The sequence below is a fragment of the Thunnus maccoyii genome, chromosome 14, assembly GCF_910596095.1.
Source record: "Thunnus maccoyii chromosome 14, fThuMac1.1, whole genome shotgun sequence".
NCBI lineage: Eukaryota > Metazoa > Chordata > Actinopteri > Scombriformes > Scombridae > Thunnus > Thunnus maccoyii.
The window spans coordinates 22,029,798-22,054,688 of record NC_056546.1 but is presented as its reverse complement, the minus strand read 5'-3'; the positions used below and the strand labels follow the sequence as shown (position 1 = coordinate 22,054,688).

At 40.9% G+C, this 24,891-nt stretch overlaps 1 protein-coding gene across 3 annotated transcripts in view; it reads left to right on the top strand.

Moving 5' to 3' along the window:
* Positions 1-24,891, top strand: part of arid4b (AT-rich interaction domain 4B) — a 40,280-nt gene that overhangs the window by 10,436 nt on the left and 4,953 nt on the right. For 2 of the 3 annotated variants that reach the window (XM_042432841.1, XM_042432843.1), the window contains exons 3-17: positions 1,539-1,649; positions 7,381-7,446; positions 7,821-7,911; positions 9,071-9,150; positions 9,544-9,635; positions 12,315-12,456; positions 13,769-13,848; positions 17,678-17,754; positions 18,881-19,029; positions 19,114-19,186; positions 20,025-20,119; positions 20,228-20,325; positions 20,628-20,826; positions 20,936-21,153; positions 24,152-24,334. In XM_042432841.1, coding sequence (XP_042288775.1) covers positions 1,539-1,649; positions 7,381-7,446; positions 7,821-7,911; positions 9,071-9,150; positions 9,544-9,635; positions 12,315-12,456; positions 13,769-13,848; positions 17,678-17,754; positions 18,881-19,029; positions 19,114-19,186; positions 20,025-20,119; positions 20,228-20,325; positions 20,628-20,826; positions 20,936-21,153; positions 24,152-24,334 — 1,754 coding nt within the window. The remainder of the gene's footprint in view (positions 1-1,538; positions 1,650-7,380; positions 7,447-7,820; positions 7,912-9,070; positions 9,151-9,543; positions 9,636-12,314; positions 12,457-13,768; positions 13,849-17,677; positions 17,755-18,880; positions 19,030-19,113; positions 19,187-20,024; positions 20,120-20,227; positions 20,326-20,627; positions 20,827-20,935; positions 21,154-24,151; positions 24,335-24,891) is intronic. The other variant, XM_042432842.1, reaches the window with a different exon arrangement.

The window sequence follows — 24,891 nt, the reverse complement described above, 5'->3', positions numbered from 1 at the left end:
TGCTGTGTAACTGTTGTAGGTGGAAGGTTTGGGAAGAACATGGACAGTCTCTATCCTCAGCTTGAATAAAATACACAAGTTCAAAAAAGCTATGTTCAATCAATGCTTCAGAAGTGTTGCAAAATGTTGCTGAGGAAAAGCGGATGTTTTTTACCCTAAAGCTGCTCCGCTCACCTCTGCCGATGCACTCCGTCGATGTGGAACTCCTTTATAAAACTGATGGCTTATATTTATTTTAGCATGCTGCTCCAGGGTTCGCTCATATGTTCTTTTTACCCATTCTTGCATATTGGCTTAGACAAAAAAAAGTGAACCTGCAAACAGTTAAAACATGTCAAAGGTCTTAATCTCTTAGATTTGGACTTTTACCATCTGAAAAGTGGTTCTGTCATGGCATAAATATGTGCCACGGAGGGCTGAGAGTCCACATATTTTCAGAAGAAAAACTACAGCAGCTGGTTCTAGTGATTAGTTCCTCCTCACTGGTTTAAACACTGCTCACTACTGGTGTAGTTTACCATTGCAAAGGCAACCACTCTTTGCCCTTCACAGGGGAACAATGAATGGCTGGTAGGAAACTTCAAAGTGATCCCTAACATTTATATATTTGAGTTTTGTCTGATTAAGTGATATAAAAAGAAGAGAGATCTGAGTAGCTTGTAGTATGAAATGTAATATGCATAAGTTCTTTGGAGAACTATTTATGCAGTACACTAAATGAACACAGCCATCTCTCTGTTGGGAAAACTTAATGCTAAATTGTTGAAAAACTTTCCACTGGGCATGAATACACTTCATTCATTCATTCATTCAGAAAATAAGAAGATGTTTTCTTGTGCAGTTATAGTATATTTGTAGTTTTGCACATTAGAGGACGATCTGGTGTTTTCTTGTTCCACATTAACATTGAGGAACACTTGAGTACAAACCTGCTGTCAGAGACATCGGCCGAGTGCACACGAGATATATTGAAATCGTTCTTGATGTGTCCTGTCAGCAGGACGTGTGGCCCACTTTGTGCCTGCCCCTCATTCTACAGAGATGTCTAAATATACCAGTGTTAGGTTAGACACTTTCTCAGTAAATTCATCTCTACACTACATGACCCGCAAACATCATCTGCCCTCACCCACACACAGAATGTCTGTTTTCTCTGTGTGCCCGACCCCTCCGCAAATCTGCACTTGTGCAGGGGAAAAAAAAAAAAAAAAAGGTTTGATAGACATCCAATGATGACACAAGATGGTGCTATGTGTTACAGATAGCTTCTTCTTTGTACTCATCAAAGCAGTAGTGAAGTGGCCTTTTTGTTTGCTCCCTCAGAGGCTTGTTTTCCAATACCCAGAGCAGATGGTATGTGTTTTCCATGGATGAATCACTGAGCTGGGTGGGTTTTGCGTAGCTGGCCTACAGTATGAGAAGCCTGTATGTGTGTCCTCCTCCCCGAGCTTTGAGAATACACCTGTCAGTAAGCTATATATATATAAAAGGCTTTGTATTCACTGGTTTCCTGTTTTGTTTTTTTTTTCCCCCCTCAGACTCTGGAGGAGCCCCCCTACTTGACAGTAGGGACGGATGTGAGTGCCAAGTACCGAGGGGCGTTCTGTGAGGCCAAGATTAAGACTGCCAAGAGGCTAGTCAAGGCCAAGGTAAGTCACATTTCAAAGTGCTCATGATCCAAAATTAAAATTTTTTTTTTTTTTAAAGTGCAGTAGGGCTCTGGGGCTCTGTTGCTGTGTGAAGCAGGTACACTCAGGGTCACACAGCTCAGCCTTACTGTACATCCAGAGAGTGTAGATTGGACATTGGTTTATTTGGATGATTGAATTTATTCTGAGAACGTTTGTGTCTTAAAATTACTTTCTTGGCGTCTGATGTTGCCAAGAATCCAGCTGTGTTGCTTGCACGGTGGAGCTCTACCAGGTGGTTCAGTTTGTTAGTGGTGCTCATACATCAGAAAAAAAACTGATCTGGGACCCAGCTGTGACAGATGCAGGGTCTGGCCTAACCCACCAGGTACCCATCACGTCCTCAGGCGTCCCTCTCGCCCGGCGCGACTGCTGTTCCCCCATCGGTTTTATGCCTTGCTGATGAAGGCATTGCATGATGCACGTAGTACAGTATCTCATTTCCCAGTGGGGCTGGAGCATCTGGATAATACAATAGAGACGGATCGCTTGTCTCTCGTTCTGCTAGAGTGTGTAGGAGGAACAAAGATTGGATGCTGGCTTTTCACTGTGTCAATGCACTGTAGTTCCCCCTGAAGAGACAAAAGAGCAGCGATGATCTGCCGTTCTGGCACACCAGCAGAAATCATCAAATGACGTGCCTTTTTGTCTCAAACAACGTGACAAAATAAACCATGTGATCCTCATAGTTAAAATATTGTGGGGTAAAATGAAGCTAATAGGACAGTCTCAGCTCATAAATGAATTACCATACTAATTGGCTGAGTGTGGGGTTTGTTTTTGGGTAGCTGTAAGTGAATGTGAGCTCTGTTACACAAATGTTGAAACATGGCAATTATTCAGTGGTTGTTGTGGATGTGCATATTCCACTGTAATCAAATCCTCTTTAGCTCTTTGCTTCATTAATCTCTGTCTGCTTGTTTAACAAAGTTGATGGTTACAGCATATGGCGCTGCTGTCTTTTGAGTAATTCTAAAAGCAGATGAAAAGATCTGTGTGACATTCTTATTTATGATGATGATCTGTACTTGAAGACCTGTTAAAAAGCCAATTAGCACCGCATCAGTATCACTCACTATTGAAATGTTCAGCACACATATGATCAGTCAGGACCAACCCTACGACACAGTAACAAGCACGGTGTCAACAATGTGTGCTGCATGACAGAATCAATGTGCTGCTTAAATCATAGTTATTAAGGATGTAATGGCATATGAGTTCAGTATAATAATATTAGTCTTCACAATATATCTTTTTAGTAGTTTTTCTAATATATTTCACTACAGAATACAAAATGAAAGAATCTCTTAAATCATCGTTTTATAACTTGGTCCCCACTGATATAAAACTGAATTGAAGAATTATAAAAAGCCCAAGTGAGAATGTTCTGAATAAATTAAGATAATTTCTGAGCTTGACAGGACTAACTCTCTCTAGGGCTGCAACTAATTCATTTACCAATTAATCTGCCAATTATTTTCTTGATGAATTGATTGACCATCTTTTTTATAAAATGACAGAAAATGCTGACATATGCTCATCACATTTTCTTAGAGCCAAAAATAACACCTGTTTTGTTTGACCAACACTCCAAAATACTGTAGAGCTCTAACAATTAGTTGATTCATCGATTAGTTGATCAACAGATAATTAGTTATCAAATGACTTTGATCATCAGTTAGTCATTTTATCCATTATTTAGGAAAAACTTCTCAGATATGATGATTTAATGTTGTTTGTCATATATGATATTAATCAGAATATCTGTGGGTTGGATAAAACAAGATATTTGACAAAGTGAAATAACTGTTATTTTTCACTATTTCTTAATTTTTATAGAACAAACAATTAATCAATGAATTGAGAAAATAATTGGCAGATCAATCGATGATGAAATTAATGGTTAGTTGTGGCCAAAGCCCCAAGAAATTCACTTTACTATCATATAAGACAGGAAAGCAACAAATCCTCACATTTGAGAAGATGGACACAGCAAATATTTGACAATTTGGTTGAAAAATTACTAAAATAATGGATTCATTATCAAAATAGTTGATCAAGATTTTCTGTCAGTTGATTAAGTGATAAATCAACTGACCATTTCAGCTCTATATATCCAAGAATTCTCTGATCACTCATTTGCTCTCACCTCTCGATGCTCCTCACACTAGAGGGAAACACACTCATGTTTTCTTCAAAGCAAATACAGTAAATTTTGCCTTCTAGCTGCATTATACTGTAATGTAATGTATGTAGAGGCTGCATGAATGAGACAGAGACTGAGATGTATTCCCAGGTTTTTTTAAATTTGTAAAAGAACAGTGTTCATTGATCTCCATCACTGTAAAACTGCCAGTGTGTGAAGTGCCTAATTTTCACCTGTTGTAAAAATGATGTAAAGAGACAGGAGCAGAGGAGAGTCTGAAACAACTAGAGCTTTTTTTATTGGTTTTATCTGAGTTGTCACACATACAGTTGGTGCTTGTTGTCACAGCAAACATCTGTCATGTTAGCCGGGGATCACATCCAATTGTTTATGACCAAAAGGCCCAGACTGCACCTGACACCTGACTGACAAATTTGCACAAATAAAGCAATATCAAAGTTCACTTAATGTTGTACTGGATCCTAACAGACAGCACTGAAGCTCAGACTTTTTAAAAAGACAAAAATCACAATGCTTTGCACCCCTTAAAGCCATAACTGATATGATTCAGTATATATATCAATTTATTTTCACCTGCACAATGTGCATCTTCACATTTTGTTTCTCAAAATATGGCACCAAAATATTTGTTGCGCCTCTACTCAGTAGTTTGAAGCATTGCGTTGTTCCTCTTTGTTTGGCTGGACGGCAACAGCAGGACCAGCTCTACACACCCAAACGTCTGTCCGTCATTGAGTCACTCACTGACTCACTAAGTGATGACGTTACACCATTGGTCGGTTGAAGCTAGGGACAGTCAAGTATCCCAGAATGCATTTTGCACCAAATGGTGGCAATGGTGGAGATTGTGAGCCAGGCCAAAGGCTGTTGTAAATTTTGCTGTAGAACTGTTAATATGTTGCTTTATAAAATATTTAAAAGTAACCAGATTAGATTGCCAATATATTGTCAGATTTTCCAAATAACACCTATTTGGAAATGTGCTCCGACGTTTGCTGGCCAGACGCTTGCCGGTCATCTCAGCTCGAAACGTCATCCCAGGTCAGAGTCGGACTGGCCATCGGGAGCGTGGGTGAAATCCGCTTGAACAGCCCATCATACAAAAACAAGAGCCTCTCTTGATGTCACCAAACACAAAACCTCTTGTTTAGAAAGGCTTTTTAACTTTATTTGGAAAAAATAAGCCAAACAAGGCTAAAGGAGGTTATGTCGATGTCTCTAACAGAGGGAGGTCTTAATGTTTTGTACTTTTCCCTCATTCAACCATGTTATCAAAATGAACTGGATCAAAAGATTAGCATGTGATCCAGATCCAGATAGCATGTGGAATATTATCCCAAACTTACTGTAAAAAGTAAGCGGTTTTAATTTTTAGTTATGTGCCCTTATACCCTTATCAAACTCTCCTACTTTCATTGGTTCTTTCTATATAAGCACAACTATTCTCCTCACAAATGTTTATTTAATGGAATAATGTCAATATCACATACAGAAACAAATCATTATTTTTTTTAAATCGATTTAACAACAACATTTTGCCTGTAAACGGCTATCTAACTGTGAAGTGCTTCTGTATTCATATGAAGGTTTCATAGAGAAATATATTGTTCATGTCTCCCAAAGTGAGCATACTAGTTTAATTAATGCAATGTCAACTGGCATTATATGCTTGTCACATTGCTTATCATGTATATTCCTAATATAGAAGGCAAATGCTCTTTGTTTCATTATGGTGGAAACGCTAGAACGTGTTTATTCAGTGTGTACATGTGACAACGTTTTGGGCTGATTTTCAGTTGGACCTTATAATATATTTTGGTAAGAATTCAGAAATTTTACAGGATTTGTTATTAATATTCAACACTCCTCATTTATCCAGCATTGAACAATATGTCATTAATCTGCTCATTGTTTTAGCCAAATTTTACATCCATAAAATGAAATTCTTGAAGAAGTTACTATTTTATTACATTTAAACAAAGCAGAAATATAGCAGTCTTGCATTTTCAGATGGGCAAAATGCTCACTAACCATTTTCAATTTAGTTTTAGTGAAACATCCTGCAGTTAAGCAACATTGTCAGGCTGATTTGAATAACCAATGTAATATAATTGTAATATAATGGATTAAGTGATAAAGCTATTAACCTCACATAAACCTGCTGGACTGAAGTTTTATTCTAATATCAGAATGATTTGATATCTTATTCCAGTGTTAAGTCGTAGTAGTCCTACAGTAACAGACCTCACCTGAAATCACTCAGCAACTGAAGCTCTCAGGTAGGAAGCAGGCTGTCAGAAGCGTCAGGCGTTATTGACATCTTCTAGCTGAAGCTTTGGACAGCGAGAGTCACCCTGCCTCTGTCTACAGAGAGCGGAGCCTCCTGCTCTTCCATGTGAAGAAAGGAATTCCTTTATTCCACGCGGCAGGAATGTTATTATCTCCATAACTGATGAAATGCTGCCTCAGGAAGCTTTTTATTTCTCTCTCTTCCTCCCTCCTTATTTTATGACCTGACGATTCAACAGCGCCTTACAGTATGTGTTACTTTCATTCATTGTCTTGATCCTGCCTTCACAGCGAGACTTTAATTGCTGTTTCTGCTGTTGTTATATTTGAAAGCGACTTGAGAGAGCGTTGTCTGAATTTGTTACCTGCAGGCTTGTTTTCTGAGTCGGGGTGCTTAACATGTCTCTCAGCTCCTTTTATGCTGGTTGATTCTAGACTCGATCATAGTCAATAAAAGTGAAGCCAGGTCTCCAGCATAATTATGTTACTATTTTACTAGCACATGCTCTCAAAAATTACTTTAATTTCCCCTAGGAAACAGAAAAAGAAGCACTTTGATATGCAATGCAGGGAGGGGCATTTTCAATACTAAACAGATTCTGTGCTTCTGGCTGCTCCAACACTTTTCACACGTGCTGCTTGGAGAATATGTGCCAGTAAATGGCTGTGTGTGTGTGTGTGTGTGTGTGTGTGTCTGTCTCTGTGCCTGCCTTTTGGTGTTTTCTGTCACAGTATTGCCAGGTCACCATGCAGATGCAAGATTACCACAGCGTGATCAGATTATGATCTACTGTGGCTCACTTAGGGGAGGCTGCGGATGCAGTGAGGGGGAGGGGGATGGTCAGTTAGCCTAGCCTTGACATTCGTAACTGAAATCCGCCACAGTTGGCGCCAGCAGATGCGGCTGTGACCAGACAGTTGCCAGTTGGGGTTCAGTCACTCAGCCATAGTATGAAATGCGCACACACACACATGCTGCTTGTCTATAGACACCAACAACTCTGTACTACTATTTTTATACGTCAAACCGTAGTGATTTAAAACAACAAACCTGTCTCGGTGTTGAGCATGGCATGAAGAGTCTATCGCTGTAATTAGTGCCACTCAGTTATAAAGTCCAGCAGCGTTACTAGGGACCTGCTGCCTCTGTGAAGTGGAAGATTGATGTGTCCCTGTCAGACCTTTAGAGAATTGTTTGTTTATTCTTTTTTACTGAGTCTCCTCCCCCTTCCCCAGGTGACCTTTAAACCAGATCTGTCCACGGCGGAGGTTCATGATGAAAACATCAAAGGACCTCTAAAGGTAAGGCAGGAGTGATGAAGAAGCCTGATGTTGTATTGTCCTAACACACATATTGCCATTAATTACCCATAAACTATAAGTAATTGTCTGAACTTTGAATGACATCACATTAATATAGTTTTACTTCATTTTATACCGAAACACGATCAATCCCCCCCACCCACCCCCCCTCCCCTACAATAGTGTTAGAGAAAGCACAAGAGCATCAGTCAGCGGAGCGCTGGCTTTGCAATTTCATTTCACTCAATTATGATTCTTGTAGCAGCAATATGGTCGTCTCATTACTTCAGAACACATCATTAGATTTACCATTAGAAAGTAATAACAGTTAGCATATTAAGATGCCAAATAACATCAGGGTGTCTGTCCTACAGGTGGGTGCTGTTGTAGAGGTGAAGAATCAGGATGGAGTTTACCAGGAGGCCACAATCAATAAGCTGACCGATGCTAGTATATATACTGTTGGTGAGTCAATATCAAACCGTCTGCTTTCCCTTTCTCTCTCAAAGACTTGTACTCTCCCTGCAGCTAGCTTGTAAAAAACATGTTTGTGTACAATGAAAATTCCACAAGGTGGTTTGTGTTTTCCTTTGCTGAAACATTGTACTTTAAGTTGTTGCAAGAACAATGGAGCAACTGATGTGTCAAGAAATAACACACAAGCTAAACTCATGAAACCTGAAGAAAAAAGACAAAAAAAACATGATACTGTTACCACCTTGTTAAGTACTTTATTTATTTTTTCCAAAAAAAAAAAAAGTTTTCGGTAGCTGTAGAGGCTGATTGAGACACACTATACCTAGTGAGTCAACATAACATACGTTGACAGGTATGTAGTACTTTCTCTTCTCTCAGGGCAGTTTGTATCTGCGGGTCTATCAAGTGTACACAGTTGCAGTGTTGGATAATCCAGAGTATACAGATCTGTAGTCTCAGCAGCTGCTCGTTGCTTGCTCATGCCCATGGGGGTTTTCCCCTGTCTCCAAACACTCTTCTTGGCACAAATTCATTCTTTTCATTCATCAGTGGGAAAACAAATGTGTAAGTCATTGCTGAAGGTGCCTCAAGTGTTTTCTCCTTATTGTTGTTGCTAAGTACATCTGAGCAACGAATAATGGGAGCGAGGTGATGTGGCGCTGTTAGCGAAATAAAAATTCCGTAAAATGATGTTTATTAATGTCATATGTATTATTATTATTATTATTATTGTCAGACTTTCAAAGATCAGTTGTATAATTTAACGTCTTTGGAGCTTATCTTTCAGACCAGCACTGTAGATGTTCTCACTTAAACATGTTATCCCTTAAATTCTCATTAGTCAATCCATAAATAAAATCAATCCATCCTCAGTGGAATCAGAGAGTTGTCTTTCTGTCTAGCAGAGGATCCTTGAAGCTCTAATGAAGCTGTGAGCTGAAACAGACTCTGTCACTGCCTGCCGGAGGAGCTGTCTTAGCATTAAAAGACGAGCATAATTTGTTTTTAACATATCATAAACAAGCAGACGTTTTGAAACCAAGACAGGAGTTTATTAGTGCTCGTGTGTGTGTGTGTGTGTGTTTGTGTGTGTTAGTGGACTCCTGGCCTACATACAGCAGCCTAATAGATTCTCTCATCTCTGCAGTGTTTGACGACGGTGATGAGAAGACCTTAAGGCGTTCCTCTCTCTGCCTGAAAGGAGCGCGTCACTTTGCGGAGAGCGAGGCAAGTACCGTGCTGTCCTACGCTTTTACACCAGCCTTATCTCTTAGCTTTCTCACAAAAAATAAAAGCGTTCATTTTATTTTTATTTATAGTCCCTCTTCTTTACTTACTTGCTTTCTGGCACTGGAAACACAGCTCTAAATAAAAGGCTGTTTATGAATGGTCCCACATTGGCATTTAGAAGTTCAGCTGTCAAATATTGCAGGAGACCAATATTACAGAGAATATGCCAAATGTAAGCATTGTGGAGCTCAGTAAATCCCTCCTTTTGTAACTGATGAAATCCTATAAAGAGAATTTCTTCAAGGGATCCAGGATAAATCTCAAGTCTTCCAATTTAGTGTCTGACAAGGTGGCACTGAGGTCCTTTGCTGTTGTTTGTCTCGTCTGCAGACACTCGACAGACTCCCTCTCACCAACCCTGAGCACTTTGGCACTCCTGTCATCGGCAAGAAGGGCAACCGCGGCCGACGATCGAACCCAATGTGAGTATTGTCCTCCGTCTCTGTACATCCTGCGGGGCTCATATCAAACTCAATATAACAGAGGTCTGTGATGTGGATTGGCGAGGGATTTTCTGTGCCAACCCACGGTCATCAGTAACAGGCTCTCCTATTCTAAGTACGCTGACAGCAGCCGAAATGAAAGATTTACTCTCATCACCATCCCCTCATAAACAGTCCCCGAGGCCTGGAAGAGGAGAGCCTAACCCGCCTCCTCCAGCTCCTCAATCACGCCGAGCTCCAGTGTGTGCATGCAGTGTGAGCATGGTGCGGCCATGCTGAATGTTATCCTTTTTTTTTTTTTTTTTTTTTTATTCCTCCCCCCTTTGACTCAAATGTTCCAGTGGGTGTTTTATGCTATGATGTGCCTACTCCTGAGAGACTGCAGAGTTTTCATCTGGGAATAGGAAATGCTGAGGGTGTTTGGCGCTGGATATAATTGTGACTGCTCTCTGTTTATAAAGAGGACACTCTGCTTTATAATCTTATTCTGACACCGTTGCTAATGGCACTCAAGAGAAAAGTCAATATTACTATAAACATTGATACAATATTGACTTGGAAGAGTCCCCGCTGCACATTAGCACCTTGGACCTGTTGCCTTCCTTAATGTCTTAACTCTTAGAAGCATTAACAATACTGCATAGATTGAGATTACTGGAAAAAATAAAACAGCTACAATTTTTTGTTTGAAGAGATAGTCTTTTTTCCATCTTCTGTTAAAGGAACAGTTTGACATTTTTGGAAATATATGTATTTGCTTTCTTGCTGAAAGGCTGCGTTGAGACCAGACCAACCGCAGCCCTCCATGAAAAAACACAGCATCAGTGCAGCGCCAACACAGAGGACTCCAACGCTGGGTCGTCCGACAAAGAGTTGAACCTGGTTCAACTATTGCCTGACATAATTGCCGTTGTGATATCTTCCCAGAGTTGCTGTGTCAGAGTATTTTTTTGGCATCTGATTACTCAAGGATCTGTTACTCAGACTGGACTTCCTGGAACAGATTTTCAGCACACCCCCTCCATTGCAGCCTCTTTCTTTGTTTTTATGCAGGGCTGTTTTCAGTCTGAACTCCCTCTAAAGCTGACTAATCAACACATTATATCTTGTTAGTTTAACCATGAGGTTGCCAGGCAACCAGCAGAGACTCCAGGAAGTCACTGCTTCAGGCTAAGGAACAGTCAATCAGAAAACTCCCTGCAAAACCGCAACATGTTTCTTTGGGTTTTGTGGGTATGAAACAAATGTGATATAACATAACATCAATTCGGGGACGTTACAGGTGCTGGTAAGTGTGTTTTGTTACTTTTGGAAACAGCCAAGCTAGCTATTTCCCCTTGTTTCCTGTCTTTGTGCTAAGCTAAGCTAACTTTTGCCAGTAGCTTCATATTTACCGTACAGACATAACTGTGGTATCAATCTTCTCATCTAACTCTCAACAACAAAAGTAAAAAAAGTTTATTTCCCAAAATGTCAAACTATTCCCTGAAATTACTGTGCAAATAAAGACAACTAGTTATTATGGAGCATGAATTGTAATCTCTCCATCACCAAGTAGCTACAGTGCTTTGTTTATGACTTTGATTCACTGCTTAGTTGTTGTTTTTGTTGTTGTAGTAATTGTAGTAGCAGCCTGGCTGATTTACTGCTCCCGAGTCGTGCCAGACAGAGTGTGTATATGTACATAGAGTTGTGCTCAGAGCAGGCCAAGTGAGGCATAAAAAGAGGACGGAGGATCTGTTTGCCTGCTGGTGATGCTTGCATGATCACATTTAGAGACATAGCTGGCTGTCTGCTGGCCGCAGTCAGGGCTCTGCCTGAGCGTCAGGATGACTGTCAGACAGCAGAGATGAGCCGGCTCGTCAATACACAAATCCTAATGAGTGAGCTCATCAGTAGAGCGGGCCTCATGTTTCACTGCGCTACATAATGATAAGACTTTTTTTGTGCTGTGGATTGTTAGTTGGAGACATTTTGAAATCCTCTGCCTGTCTGTATTCAGAGAGACCTGCACACACAATTGTGTTTTCCTAACCTGTTTATATATAGCATTGATTTAATATAAAACGTCAATATGATTGCAGCTCTATGAACAACCAGAACATTTGTCTTTTTTTAGATTAGGCAGGCGTAGCTCTGTGTGAATCCAGCAACTATGAGTTGAGTCATCTGATGTCATACATTTTTCTGAAGTAGAGAATGTTTTTAGTGGGGCTACAGCTAACAGTTATTTGTAATAGTTTATTTATATTAATTATAATCTGACAATTATTTTATCTTTTGGTCTTTAAAATTTCATAAAATAGTGAAAATGTGTTTTTTTTGTCTGACCAGCATACCAAAACCTGAAAATGCTCAATCTATTGTCAGAAAAGACAAAGAAAAGCAGCAAATCCTCACAACTAAGAAGCTTAAACGAGGGAATGTTCACCATTTTACTTACTATACTAGTGATTTATCTATTATCAAAATCAGCCAATCATTTCAGCTCTAATTTGTTAGAAAACTTTCTTGAGGTCGTACTTTCTTGCACTGAATTGTCTATAAATTGAATGGTATGTTATGAATCTGAAATAACATGTGTATATATAACGCTACATGCACACTAGACCTCTCTAAAACGCAGCCCAGTGAGTAAACTGTCCTTTTCACCCACAGCCAAGAGGAAGAGTTGTCATCATCCTCCAGCGAGGAAGAGGAGAGCGATCAGCGGCAGAATGAGGATCTGTTCGGCAAAGTGGTCTGTGTGGAGGGGGTCGCCACCGGGGACAAAAAGAAGACCACGTGGTATCCTGCGCTGGTGAGCTCATAGCATCTCTTCCTTCACTGCGCTCTGTTCCATCACTGAAGAAAACCGGGACCAGAGCTGCTGGTCTTCCAGTACACTCACAGCATTGTGCCATCTCATCTAAACGCCTGCTTATGTAACCACAGCACTCAGCAGGATTATATTATTGCTTCAGAATACACACACCATGAGATGTTGGAAGTATACACGTTGCTGCAGACAAGTAGCTGATTTCTGACAATATGACAAACTTTTTGCAGTAGCAAAACATCTAACTAGTAACATGTGTAGTTTAAAGTATTTCAGAAAGTAAAAATATGACTCGTTTTCCCTGATGTTTGAAACAATGCAGCAAAAACACTGATTTGATGTTTTCAGTATTTTCCAATCTCTCTCCACCCTTTCTTACCTCAGAGCCACCATTAGTACACAATGTAATGGTGACAGGCGTTGTTTGTGTATCTAAGTGTTACAAGTAGAACTGGGAGAATGGGAGAGGGTGGGGAAAGCTGTCCCTTTAACTGTGTAGTCAGCAGAGCCCCGCCTACAGGGTTTGTTGTTCTTGGCCTGTTGTTGACTGAGCTCCATGCTGCCTCCTTGTGACAGCCCAGAGAAGTACATTACACAGTGGCCTGTCATTGTTTACACTGTGACCGTATGGCAGAGGGGTGGAGTAGTACACTGGTAGATGTCTCATGCAACAGATGATACACAGAGAACACTGATAAACCATGTGATCTTAAATGCACTGGGTAACAAAAGTAGAAGGAAATAGTCTCTGCACTGCAGCATATGCGTCAGAGAGTGAAATAGTAACACAAAATAAAAGTGAGTCATAGTTTTTAAGCAAAAGCATACATGCAAGCGTGTGCGCTGTATGTGCTGCATACAGAGAGAGTAGGAGCATGCAGGCAGAGGCCTGGCGGAAATAGGATCTCATAACGGCAGTGCTCCCTCCTGTGGGTTAGACCGTGGCTCTGGAACAACTCCCACTGTTGAGCTCCTGGACTCCAGTAAACAGCAGCAGCACATGCTGAGAGTGGGCGCGCCACCTTTACACATCGCTCTTCATCTTGCCTGCTTGTTTATCTTTGTTTCGTAGACGGCATATTTTGTAATCCATCAGCGTGGCCTTTTGTAGAAACGTCTTAAGTCATTGAGTCATACTCTGACCCTCCCTCCCTCCTCCCCCTCCTCCTCCTTCACTTTATTGTCTCACACACACACACACACACACACACACACACACACACACACACACACACACACACACACACACTACCTCATCTGACCTCTTGACTGTGTCTTGTTTCGGTGCACCAAGGTCATCTCCCCGGACTGCCATGAAGACGTGACCATGAAGAAGGAAAGCATCTTCGTCCGCTCCTTCAAGGATGGAAAATTGTGAGTCATCACTAGTGTGCTGAAATCACAAATAGGGCTTTATTTAATGATTAATCTGTAGATTATTTGACAGCTAATTATGTAATGAATAAAAGGTCAAACAGATGTTAACATAGCACAAAGTTAGGCCTTATAAATACTTTATGATTAGAGATTGTTTGCTACAAAAACAAAAGTTGTCCAATATTCATTTAGTACCAGTGTAACCATCCTCTTTATGAATCCTTGAATAAGTGTTTTTTAATGGGATATGTGTGTCGTGAACTCTTGCTAAAGGAAAGACATGCACTGCTTTGAATACCCACCAAGGAAATGCAGTATATTGTAAGACATGCTATAGGACTGCACAATATAAGTATAACTTTGCAAATATTTTAGTTGATTACTTTAAAAACATATGTTAAAGTTGTTATATAAATTCATGAAAAATCTCCTCATTACCAGAGTGTTTCACAGTGTTTGAGGGAGCCGTGTTAGATGTCATATCTGCCCCTCTATTCATAGATTGTGTCTGTTTTCTTTTTCTTTTCTTTTTTTTAATGAATTAAAATGTCCCTGATACATTGTTAGCAGCTTTAGAAAAACATAACCTTAAATTCTGCAGTCTCACAATAAGAGTAAAGATAGTTTATTGGTTTACTTTGTTTGTCCTGAGGCTGTTAGTTACAGGTGAGGTAAGGTTAGCCTGCCCTCGGTGTGGAACCACACAGCCAGATTATTTTGTCTGTGGACCAGAGAGGAATAGGTCCTGTCAGGAGTGTGCACTGGGCTCATGGTTTGTTACTGCAGTCTCTGTGTGGGTAGAAACATAGCCCACACTCATACATAACATAAATGAATCTGGTGTTTGCTCGCTGCTCCGAAGACTACCTTGCTGTCTGTTTGAATTTCATTGGGTTGGGGTTATGACAGACCAGCCGGGTCTCCTAATCTCAGGGCCTTGAGTCTGCATTCCACACTAGATATCCTGCGTAACTCATCAGCATGACCCTTAATCTGCTGCATACACAGCTGAAGACACATTTGCAGCAGGGAAGTGTGAAAAGGTTGTCTTATCGCTTGTATTTTGGCTAATAGTCGGGTGAAGGGTAGCTAGGGAGCTGATGAGAGGGATAAGATAAGGGATGATAAATCAGAGAAGTCTCTTACTTGAGAAGTATTTCCTCTTTTAGCAACCCTATGATGGCTTTCGTTGCAAATTACACTGCACACGCTGTAGCAGTTTCTGTTCTGTAGCAATTTGATTTCACTCATTGAAATCAGCACAGTGTATCCAGAGGTAGATGCAAGACAATCTGTCTCATTCTTAATGAGATTTTCAGGTTTGTTTCCTTCCAATCCTTTTAACGTGGAAGGAATAACAAAGATGAAAAGGGTTTATCAGTATTGTTACTTATGGGTAATGTGATGGATCAGTCTGAGTTATCAGGCATGTCTCTTTGTGTTATGTTACAGTTTGATCTACAGTAATACACATTTTGCAAGAAGCCCTCACTGGTTTATTTACTCTGCAGAGGAAAGTTTATACATTTCCCAAGACAGAACAGCAGCCACCAAACTAAATCTTTGCTGAGATCTGGAGGTATTTTTACACATATGGACCAGTTTAAACTGTCGACACCTGCTTTCCAGTAATGCTACAGTTAATATGGTGGATCTAACTACCATCTAACACACCCGTTCCCCTGGTGCTTTTCATACATACACTGTTTAAAAGTGTTCTTTTTATTCTTCTACCACACACACACTTTACTTGTCTTTGTTTGTTATTGCACTTTTATCATTTATGTCAGCCCCTTCTTGTCTATTATTACCGAGTTATTGTAACTCGCTGTCCCCTGTGTGATTTGTTTTTTGAAGAGGGGTCACATCCATAAGCCTGCTGACCTCTCCCGCACAGCGGTGGGGGTCAGTGTGTGTTCGCTTTCCTTTGGAGATTTTGGTATTGTTTGTGATAACTGTTCAATGTGCCCACAGAAACAATGGCTTTGGAAAACATTTTTAGGGAAAGCAAGGTCACATCCAGAGGGCAGACGGGAGTTTTCAGGAAGTGGTTATTCTTATTTTGTCAGATCTGGTTACCATAGTAACAATGGAAACAAGTCGTTTCTATTTTTTCTCACTTAGCTGGCTTGCAAACTTGTCTGAACTATGAAAAGCATGTTTTAATTATTGTAAGTAGGTTTTAACTTAGACCAGACTTAGACTTGATTTTAAAAAAAAATGGGATGGTCCTGTCCAGTTACACACATACATATACTCTATACATATTATACACATAACGTGATGTTTTTACTATATTCTAAATATATTTATGTTCTTTAGTATCATGTTTTTAAACATGCTAGCAGCGTGGGTTGGCGATTGGTCCACCACTTTGGTTCAGACTGAAATATCTATCAGATAGATTGAAATGAAATTTTGTACAGACATTCATGGTCTCCAGAGGATGAATCTTAATGACTTTGGTGATTTCCTGAGTTTTCCTCTAGCGCCACCATGAGTCTGACATTTGAAATTTTTTAGTGAAACAATTAGATTGATTGTCATAAAATTTGGTTCAGACTAATGACATTCCCATCAGCTTCAGCTATACTACTTATTTGCTGCTAACTAGCAAATGTAAGCATGCTGATACTCTAAAGACTCAAATTAAGATGGTGAACATGATAAACGTTAAACCTGCTTTACATCAGCATGTTGTAGTATACCATTAGCATTTAGCTCAAAGCACCATTGTGCCTCAGGACAGCACCCAGTCTTGTTTGAAATTATGTAGCTATACATTTTTTATGTAGTCAGGGGTCCTTTGAGATTTCAATCTCAATAGGACACAGCTGGTTAAATGACTTAAAAGCCATATATACAGTATATTTTATGACAGGAAACTTGGATAAAAGTGCAAATTGTTAATATAGTAAACTGTTCATGTAACATTAAGATTATTTAGTTCAAGAAATGATTGAATAATTTCCTTAATTTCAGTCTTATTGACATATGAAGTCTAGAAAAGAATATTATGTCGATTCAGGGTGAGGGTCTAGCAGCAGTACTTCATATGTGGACTATTTTAAAAAATCTTTTTAGCTAGCTAGAGAAGTAAGTAATATTTGCTCATCATTTGTATATACAGTAGACAGGCGTGTTGGTGAACCAGTGCCACTCTAGTAACATACCCAATACAAAGTCAAAGATCTATAGGTAATGTCAGTTAACCCTGGTGTCTGTTTTCTATGATCCTTTTTAGCTAAAATATATGTTGTTTTTTTTAAAGTCACTCCATGACAAATCTAGTCATTGGATCAGCGCAGCTGCCTCCAGATACCAAAGCAAATCGTTTCTCTGGCACAGTAGCAAAGCTTCTGACTGCTCAGCTTACAAGCTCCACTGATCCATCCATTTGCCAAATCACCCACCACTTTGCCCAGCTGCTGTGGAGATGTTGCAAGAAAGTAGTGTGTGAATGCAGTCATGTCTGCTCCGGTTTTAAGGCTGTTGTTGGTGCTGGGCTGTAGGGTTTCAAACTCTCTCTGTCACTGTTTTAATGAACTGAAGACTTCAGTATGGCCTTGTAGGGCCCTCATAGCCCTCATATCATATCCGTTTACTAATCCGCTCGTCACTTGAGTTCATGTTTCATTTTGATAGTCAGACTTTGTTGTGATAAACTATTTTTAAGTGTAAAATGATATTCTGGAAAACAAAAATCTGCTTAGATTTTGGTTGGCTCCTTATAGCCACATCCTAGAGCTGAACCTTGGTGTAATAACACTCACTACTGTTCACTCATTTCAGGGCAAATATTAATCAGAGTTGCTTTGTTTTGCAGTTACATCGTGTTGCGGAAGGACGTCCGTGAGATGAACAGCGATTGTCCTCCAAAAGCCGATGCAGGGCTCAAACCAGGTGAGTTTAAAGTAAAGCTTCAAGATGTAAATCTTACACAACTGATGCATGGAGCGCACCTAGACTCCGACATCTGTAGGTTGGTCTGTGTTTAAACACACATGGCAGAAAACTCTCACAGCGTAGGTTGCAGCGAGGCAGACTGAAGAAAGAGAAGTTTTGTTTTTGTTCTGGGGAATGCAGCGGTGGAGAGCTCCTGTCACTGTTCAGTCTATTTTTATTTGAAGTCCTCACCAGGCTTTTTATATATAGTGGCCCTGTTTTCTGCTGCAGAGCTCTTACTCTTTCATAATTACAGTTAGGAAACAGCTTTGTATTATCTGAGTCTTATTCACAGGTGGTTGACTCAAAACTGTGATATTTTCTGCATTGCAAAACTGTAAAACAAGCATCTGGTTGTGGTTAGATGCAACTTAAACCCACCTGTGACATTGTGGTGAAATGCTTCTGCTGCTCTGTGTCACTGCAAATACTCCTGAAAGATTTTCAAGCTTTTTTCTACGGCTGCTTTTCTTCATGTTTATGTGAGAATGTCTTTTTATGTTGTCCTATTTTTATATGTGGGTCTATTATTTTCAGAGTAGAGATGGCAATAACATTTTTTTTTTTCAGTAGAGTAGTGTTTGTGAACCAGCACTGATGGTCAGTTTAAGCGTTTTGCCCGGAGGATGCTCTGGTTTCATTCATTATTAAATGTTTGATTGTTCCACTATCAGGCTCACACACACAGACACACGTACGTGCACACCCAGCATCCTCGTAACCCTCCAAGCACCCAGTGTGACAGATGTTATGAGGTTTAAATCCAGGCTAAATAAAATGGAAGTCTTAAATTTTGAATATTTGATTTGTTTTCTTGTTTTCACCTGGAGTTTCACATTGGCTTATAATTTATTTGCAAGCTGTAAAGAGGAATCTGATTGAAACATTTGTTCATGTCTTATCTCTGTTTATGTAGCATGGAAATCTTTTTATCTCTGCAAAATGATTTCACTGTTTTACATAAAATGCACAATGCCTAAGACGCACAGATTAGTTTACCACAGCAGGAGATGATAGGCAGCCCTAATTGGATGTAGTTGATATGTAATAACTTTGTTTGCGTGTGTGTGTGTGTGTGTGACAGCGCTGGATGCAGCCTTGGAGTTCCAGCAGCAGCTGGTCGTGCCCGGCACCTGGAAGACAGAAGTGAAAGAGGAAAGTTCTAGTAGCGAGGAGGACGATGACGATGAAGAGGAGGACCAGGAAGAAGACGCGAGCCGTGAAGAGGAGGAGGTAGTGAAAGAAGCGAGTACACGCTCTTATCTCCCCAACCTCTGAGGAAAATGATCCTCAAACTGTCTTGTTTCCTGTTTGCAGGAGGAAGTGGAGCCATTCCCAGAGGAGAGGGAAAACTTTCTACAGCAGCTGTACAAGTTCATGGAGGACAGAGGTGAGTCTGCATTGAGTTAAATGCTGTCCAGAAGATTCTTTTCAAAAACAATCCTGTTTTTTCTTTTCTTTTCCAGGTCCAGTCTCATTCTCACACTTTCCACCTCCGTACTCATACATCACTTAGTTCTACAGACTTCAATGCTGTCCTTAAACATACATTGAGTGTGTAGATCATCATCATGTGTAGATCCATAACTTTTATTATCTTTTCACAACTTAAAATATATGGTTTGCGGCTGCTATTTGACTCACTTCGGTCATTAAATGTTTTTAAAACCAGTGGTGGAATGAAATAAAATACATTTACTCAGGCACTGTACTTCAGTACAAGCTGGAGGTACTTGTATTTTACTTGAGCATTTCTATGTAATGCTATTTATTTCCTCTCCGCTACACTTCAGAAGGGACAGCTCACAAAACATATGACAAGCTTATAATATATGATGGACTGTTACAAATTTAACAACCCAGCAGTATGTCATCTAGTTCAAATTAGCTCCACCTCCATTAACTACAACAGTAAACTGCTACTTACAATTTAATGCATCAGTATCAACAACCCACAGGAGGAATTTATGGGTGCTTAAATTTTTTGACTTAAAGTACATTTTGCTCATAATATTTATGAACTTTTATTTAAGGGACATTTTAAATGGAGTATATTTATTTTGCAGTACTGCTACTTTTAAGTTAATGATCTGAATACTTCCTCCACCACTGCTGAAATCTAATTTTAGGTAGCTTTACAAAAGGTTTACAGTTGATAAGCAAATTTCTAACTTTAACGGCGTCCTCGTGTCCACCATCTCAACCCGCTCCTTGTTTCTCCTCTTCAGGAACTCCCATCAACAAGCGGCCTGTTCTGGGCTACAGGAACCTCAACCTGTTCAAGCTCTACAGGCTGGTGCACAAGCTGGGAGGCTTTGACAACGTGAGTGCCACTTTGACAGCGATTCCTATCATCGTAGTTTGATTTTTGGTCACAGTTGAATGTTGACTGACTCTGGATCTGTCTCCCTCTGTTTCCACGTTGGAGCAGATTGAAAGCGGCTCCATTTGGAAGCAAGTCTATCAAGATCTGGGGATCCCTGTGCTCAATTCAGCCGCTGGCTACAATGTCAAATGTGCTTACCGCAAGTACGTACAGACGCTGCCTCCACAATTACTCAAAGCTTTTAACACTGTTGGGCAGATGCATCTTTTGTTTCAACTCATATCAGCTCTGTAGTTTTTCACCAACCCTGAAATGTAGTTTCTCATGAGTTTAATTGTTTTTCATGTTCATCTGAGTGTCTTTTGTACCACATATACAGCCTCTTTTTTTGTTTTGCAAACTCCTCCAGCTTCTCTTTGCAAGATAAACTTTTAGCAGTGCAGGTGTGAAGGAACATCTTGTAGAGGAGCAGTAAAATGTTGACAAGAATTGTACTATCATGCAGGTACTTGTATGGATTTGAGGAATACTGCACCTCCACCGCCATCACCTTCAGGATGGACCTCCCCTTGAAGCAGGGTCCCAAAGGGGAGGTGAAGTCTGAGGGCGAAGCAGGAGGCACAGCTCCTGCATCGTCCAGCTCAGAAGAGCAGAAAGCCCAGGCGGATGGAGAACCTAGCAGTGCACCGCCCGTCGTCTGCAAGGTGCATTCTCCAAGAGATACTGTTTCATTAAAATATTTATCCAAACAGCATCTTTTTTCTCCAGACCATACATGTGTGTCTTTATATTAAAAGCATCCCTCTCCCTCAGGAGGAGAAACCCGATTCAACGCGAAACAAAGTGGAGCCTGAATCATCAAAAGCCGAGGGAAAGGACAGCGCAAACGACGAGGACGATGACGACGACGAAGAGGAAGAAGATGGCCCCCACAAAGGAGACACGGATGAGGGCTCTTCAACGTCTCGCCTCGGAGGCGAGAACATGAAGCAGGAGCGTGACGAGGAGCAGGAGAGCAAGGACAACTCTGGGTAGGTGGTCTGAAGGGACGGTGCCTCCACCAGGGTGGTAAAAATCTCCTCATGGCACAAACACAAGCTCCATGCGGGGCTCCTGCATGGAGAAACAGTGTCACTATTCAATCTGACCTCCAATATTTAAAAGTTTCTCCAGACACATTAGCACCATGATGCTGAAAAAAAGTCCTGAGGCATTCACTTTCCTTGGTGGCAGTAAAAACCTAAGAGACCGTAAGCAGATGAGGAGCAGTGACCCTTCTGACCTTAATGACACTAATACCCAGTATACCCACAATCCACCTCTACCTGCTAACCAGAGAACAGAGAGAGGAAAGCTCTCCTCTCTCTTCTAACTAAGCTCTTACCCACTGCCCTCTGTGCTATTATTATTTCTCGTGGCTTAGTCGGCATCAGCTGGCAGAGACATCTTAGAGCACCAAAGCCTGACTGCTACCTTTCACCTGGCATGTCATGCTGATGCTCTTTCTCTCTCTCTCTCTCTTTGTCTATCACTCTCTCTCTCTCTCTCTGTCTCTATCACTCTGGCTGGGATTGTGTGACCGTGGCCAGCCTCTCACTCACTCAGTGCACACAAACATGGCTGTGCTCTTCTTTATTTCTGCCCTGCCCCTAATATCTACCAAAAGCTATTTGTCCTCTCTCCTTTCCTCTCTGATTCTGTCTTCTCTCATTTTATTTTTTGGCTTTTGGTGTTCAGCTTTATTAAATGTTCCATGTGTGTGAGTGTTGTCACTGATGCATTAGATCACTAGACGCAAGGTAGTGCTTCAGAGGCAAGTAACTTCCAGTATTGACAGATGTTTCCTCTTGGTAGTTGGGTGGTTTGGTCTTATCAAGAAGCCTTTTCTCATATCGTTTCCTGTCCAGAGCGTCTAAATCAGTGCTCTCTGTCTAGTTGAGACCCAGCCTGTGTTTGTTCACTCTTAAGTTTGACACTTGTATTGAGGCTGTTTGATGAATGTGAAGGATCACTGGGGACTGACTAGAAACCACTGCCAGATATAACAATTAACCTCTAACTGACTGGTTGAAGAGACTGCAAAATTCTCTAACTTGTAAGATGCTATGAATATATGCTTTTGCTCTTCGTAGCGCTCTTTGTAGTTTTTATAACCCGTGAGGATTGCACTGATTATCATATGTGGACTTTTTGACAATCGGAAAGTTCTGGATCCTTTATCCTTGTCAGGATCTGCGGTCCTCACAGATTAGGTGGTGGTATGAGAGTTTATAGATTCACAATGCGGACGAACCACAGGCTGATCTGATCTAAGCTTTCCTGATGATATCAAATCTGTTTGATGTTGACAGCCTGTGATCTACATGGGACATGTCGTGTGTGGGATCACATTTTCATTCCAGCAGCACAGACTGCTTGTAGCCAATGAGAGCTAGTTTACAGTAAGCTAAAGTGGGAAAATGATGCTTGAATTTATATTAATGACGGCATGATGGAGAGAAACTCCTGCTCTGTAGTGATTGTTAAGTTAATGCTGTTATACCTCGTTCTTTTTCTGATGAGGTGTACTCAACTGTACTGAAAAGTGTACAGCCCACTGCAGCCTTTATTTTCGGTGCATAATAATGCACATTGATTAAAGTTGTATTGGGCAGGTTTTGGGGAAATAAGATGTCTTGATACAAGCGATGCATTTGGATACTTTGTGTAAGGCTGCAACCAATAACCAGTTTCATTAATCAATCATTGATTAATCTGCTGATTATTTTCTCGATTAATTGTTTAATAATTTGATCTGTTAACATAACAAAATAGTGAAATATGCACATCACAATATCCTGGAGCCCAAGGTGATGTCATCCAAATACTAAAATATTCAATTTACTATAGTGTAAGACCAAAAATCCATATTTAAGAGCCAGAAACCATCAAGTTTGGTGTTTTTTCTTGAAAAATTATCGATTATCACAATAGTTGCAAGTTAATTCAGTCAATTGATTAATCAATTATTCGATAAATTTTCTATCTCAGTGTTTGACTGTATCTATGCTTATGTGTTGTGTTTTTTTACCTTAATTATCACCGAGGGGTGGAAAAGTTCTATGGAGTGTGTTTTTAAAATCAGTTGGCATTTGAGGTCTACTGTGTCCCCAGTCTTGGAGTGGTAACAGTTTCCGCAGTGGTCGCACTTGGACTGCTGCACAAACAAGTGCATCTTCTTTATTGTGGCTTGTTGAAAATTAGCTTTCAGCAGCAGAAAGCAGGCTCTTAGCCATCTGTATGAGAGGGATTGTAAGGAACACTGTGTTGTAGCCCTTCTTTGTGGCAGCGGACCAAATTGGATATTGCAGTCGTGTGGCTTCCTCTCAACGCTGTAGTTTCGCTTTAAGTTGCTGCGCTGCCTGCCAAGTCGTGCTTTGCCGTGCTAACCTGCCCCTGTGGCCCCTGCGGCCCCTGCGCCTAAACCACTTACTGGCACTCCTGCACCGCCCGTGTACCCTCCAGCTTCGACATCTCCTGACTGTTTCCCACTAGCTCCTCCTTGTGGCTGTTTTGTTTCTTACTCTGTGTGTGTGAATGAGAGCCCCAAGTGTGTCGTGTGTGGATGTAGGGCTAGATAGCCTAACAGTAGTCTTATTTCCCATGCAAGATGATTGATTTTGCCATGAAAGAATGATGTTTTATTTGCTGAAAACACTCCATGTACTGTTCTGTGAAAGGCTTACTGTAAATGATTCAGTTGTTTATACTGCAGTTTGCTGTAGGTTACACTGGACTAGAGTTAGGGGAGGACAAAAATGGGAAGTTTATGAGATCATCCTACTGGATAAAATTTGAGATGGGAAATCTGTCTTTGTAGTTACGGGCTTATTTTTGTAATGAGACAGAGCAGGTAAGGGTGTGGAGAAATATATTAGAAAAACTGGCTTCTTAGCAGCAGGCAGTGAGGTGGGCGGGTGTGGGGTGGGGCTCTGTGGTGTTCAATGGGGCAGCCTAGGGCCAGGAAGTGCTGAACTGTTTTTCTTGCAGGGATGACAGCAGTCAGGAGGGGGAGGAAGGGGAGGAGTTTGAGTGTTACCCCCCGGGGATGAAGGTGCAGGTGAGGTATGGGCGAGGCCGCAATCTGAAGACGTACGAGGCCACTGTGAAAGAGGCAGACGTGGAGGGGGGAGAGGTGCTCTACCTGGTGCACTACTGTGGCTGGAACGTCAGGTAAGACAGGACCTGGGGAGAATCACCTAACGTCTATATTCACCCTAAAAAGAAAAAAAAAAAGAAAAAAAAAAAAAAGACATCTTTTAACCTTCAATTCAGTTCAGGGGATCACCACTACATGGGTATCCCCGCAGCAGTAACAGATACATCCCTTCCTCACAATTCTGCTTCATCTGCTCCAGTCCCATGGTCAGTACTCTGATTATGGAGAACACTGGGCCATCTAGTGGCAGAAACAGAATTGGGTATTGGGTTGATGTGGATCATTCCTCAGCTTCCCTTACTCAGTTTTGACTGAATCCCCTGTCTGTCTGTCCCCCAGCTGTCTGTCTCTCAACAAAAATCCACAGACAGGCTGAATTTTTCAATCAATTTTACTCTAGAATTTGCCAAGCAGTGGTTTTGGTTTAACAATCTAATACGATATATTCATGTGAGCTACCCTGATCTCTGAAAGGCCAACTAAAGTGCTGCTACACTCACCTCTACCTCTCAACCCTCTCCCCCCTCCCCAGCGGGTCAGGGTTAATGCAGTGTTACGTAGAGTGTTAGGG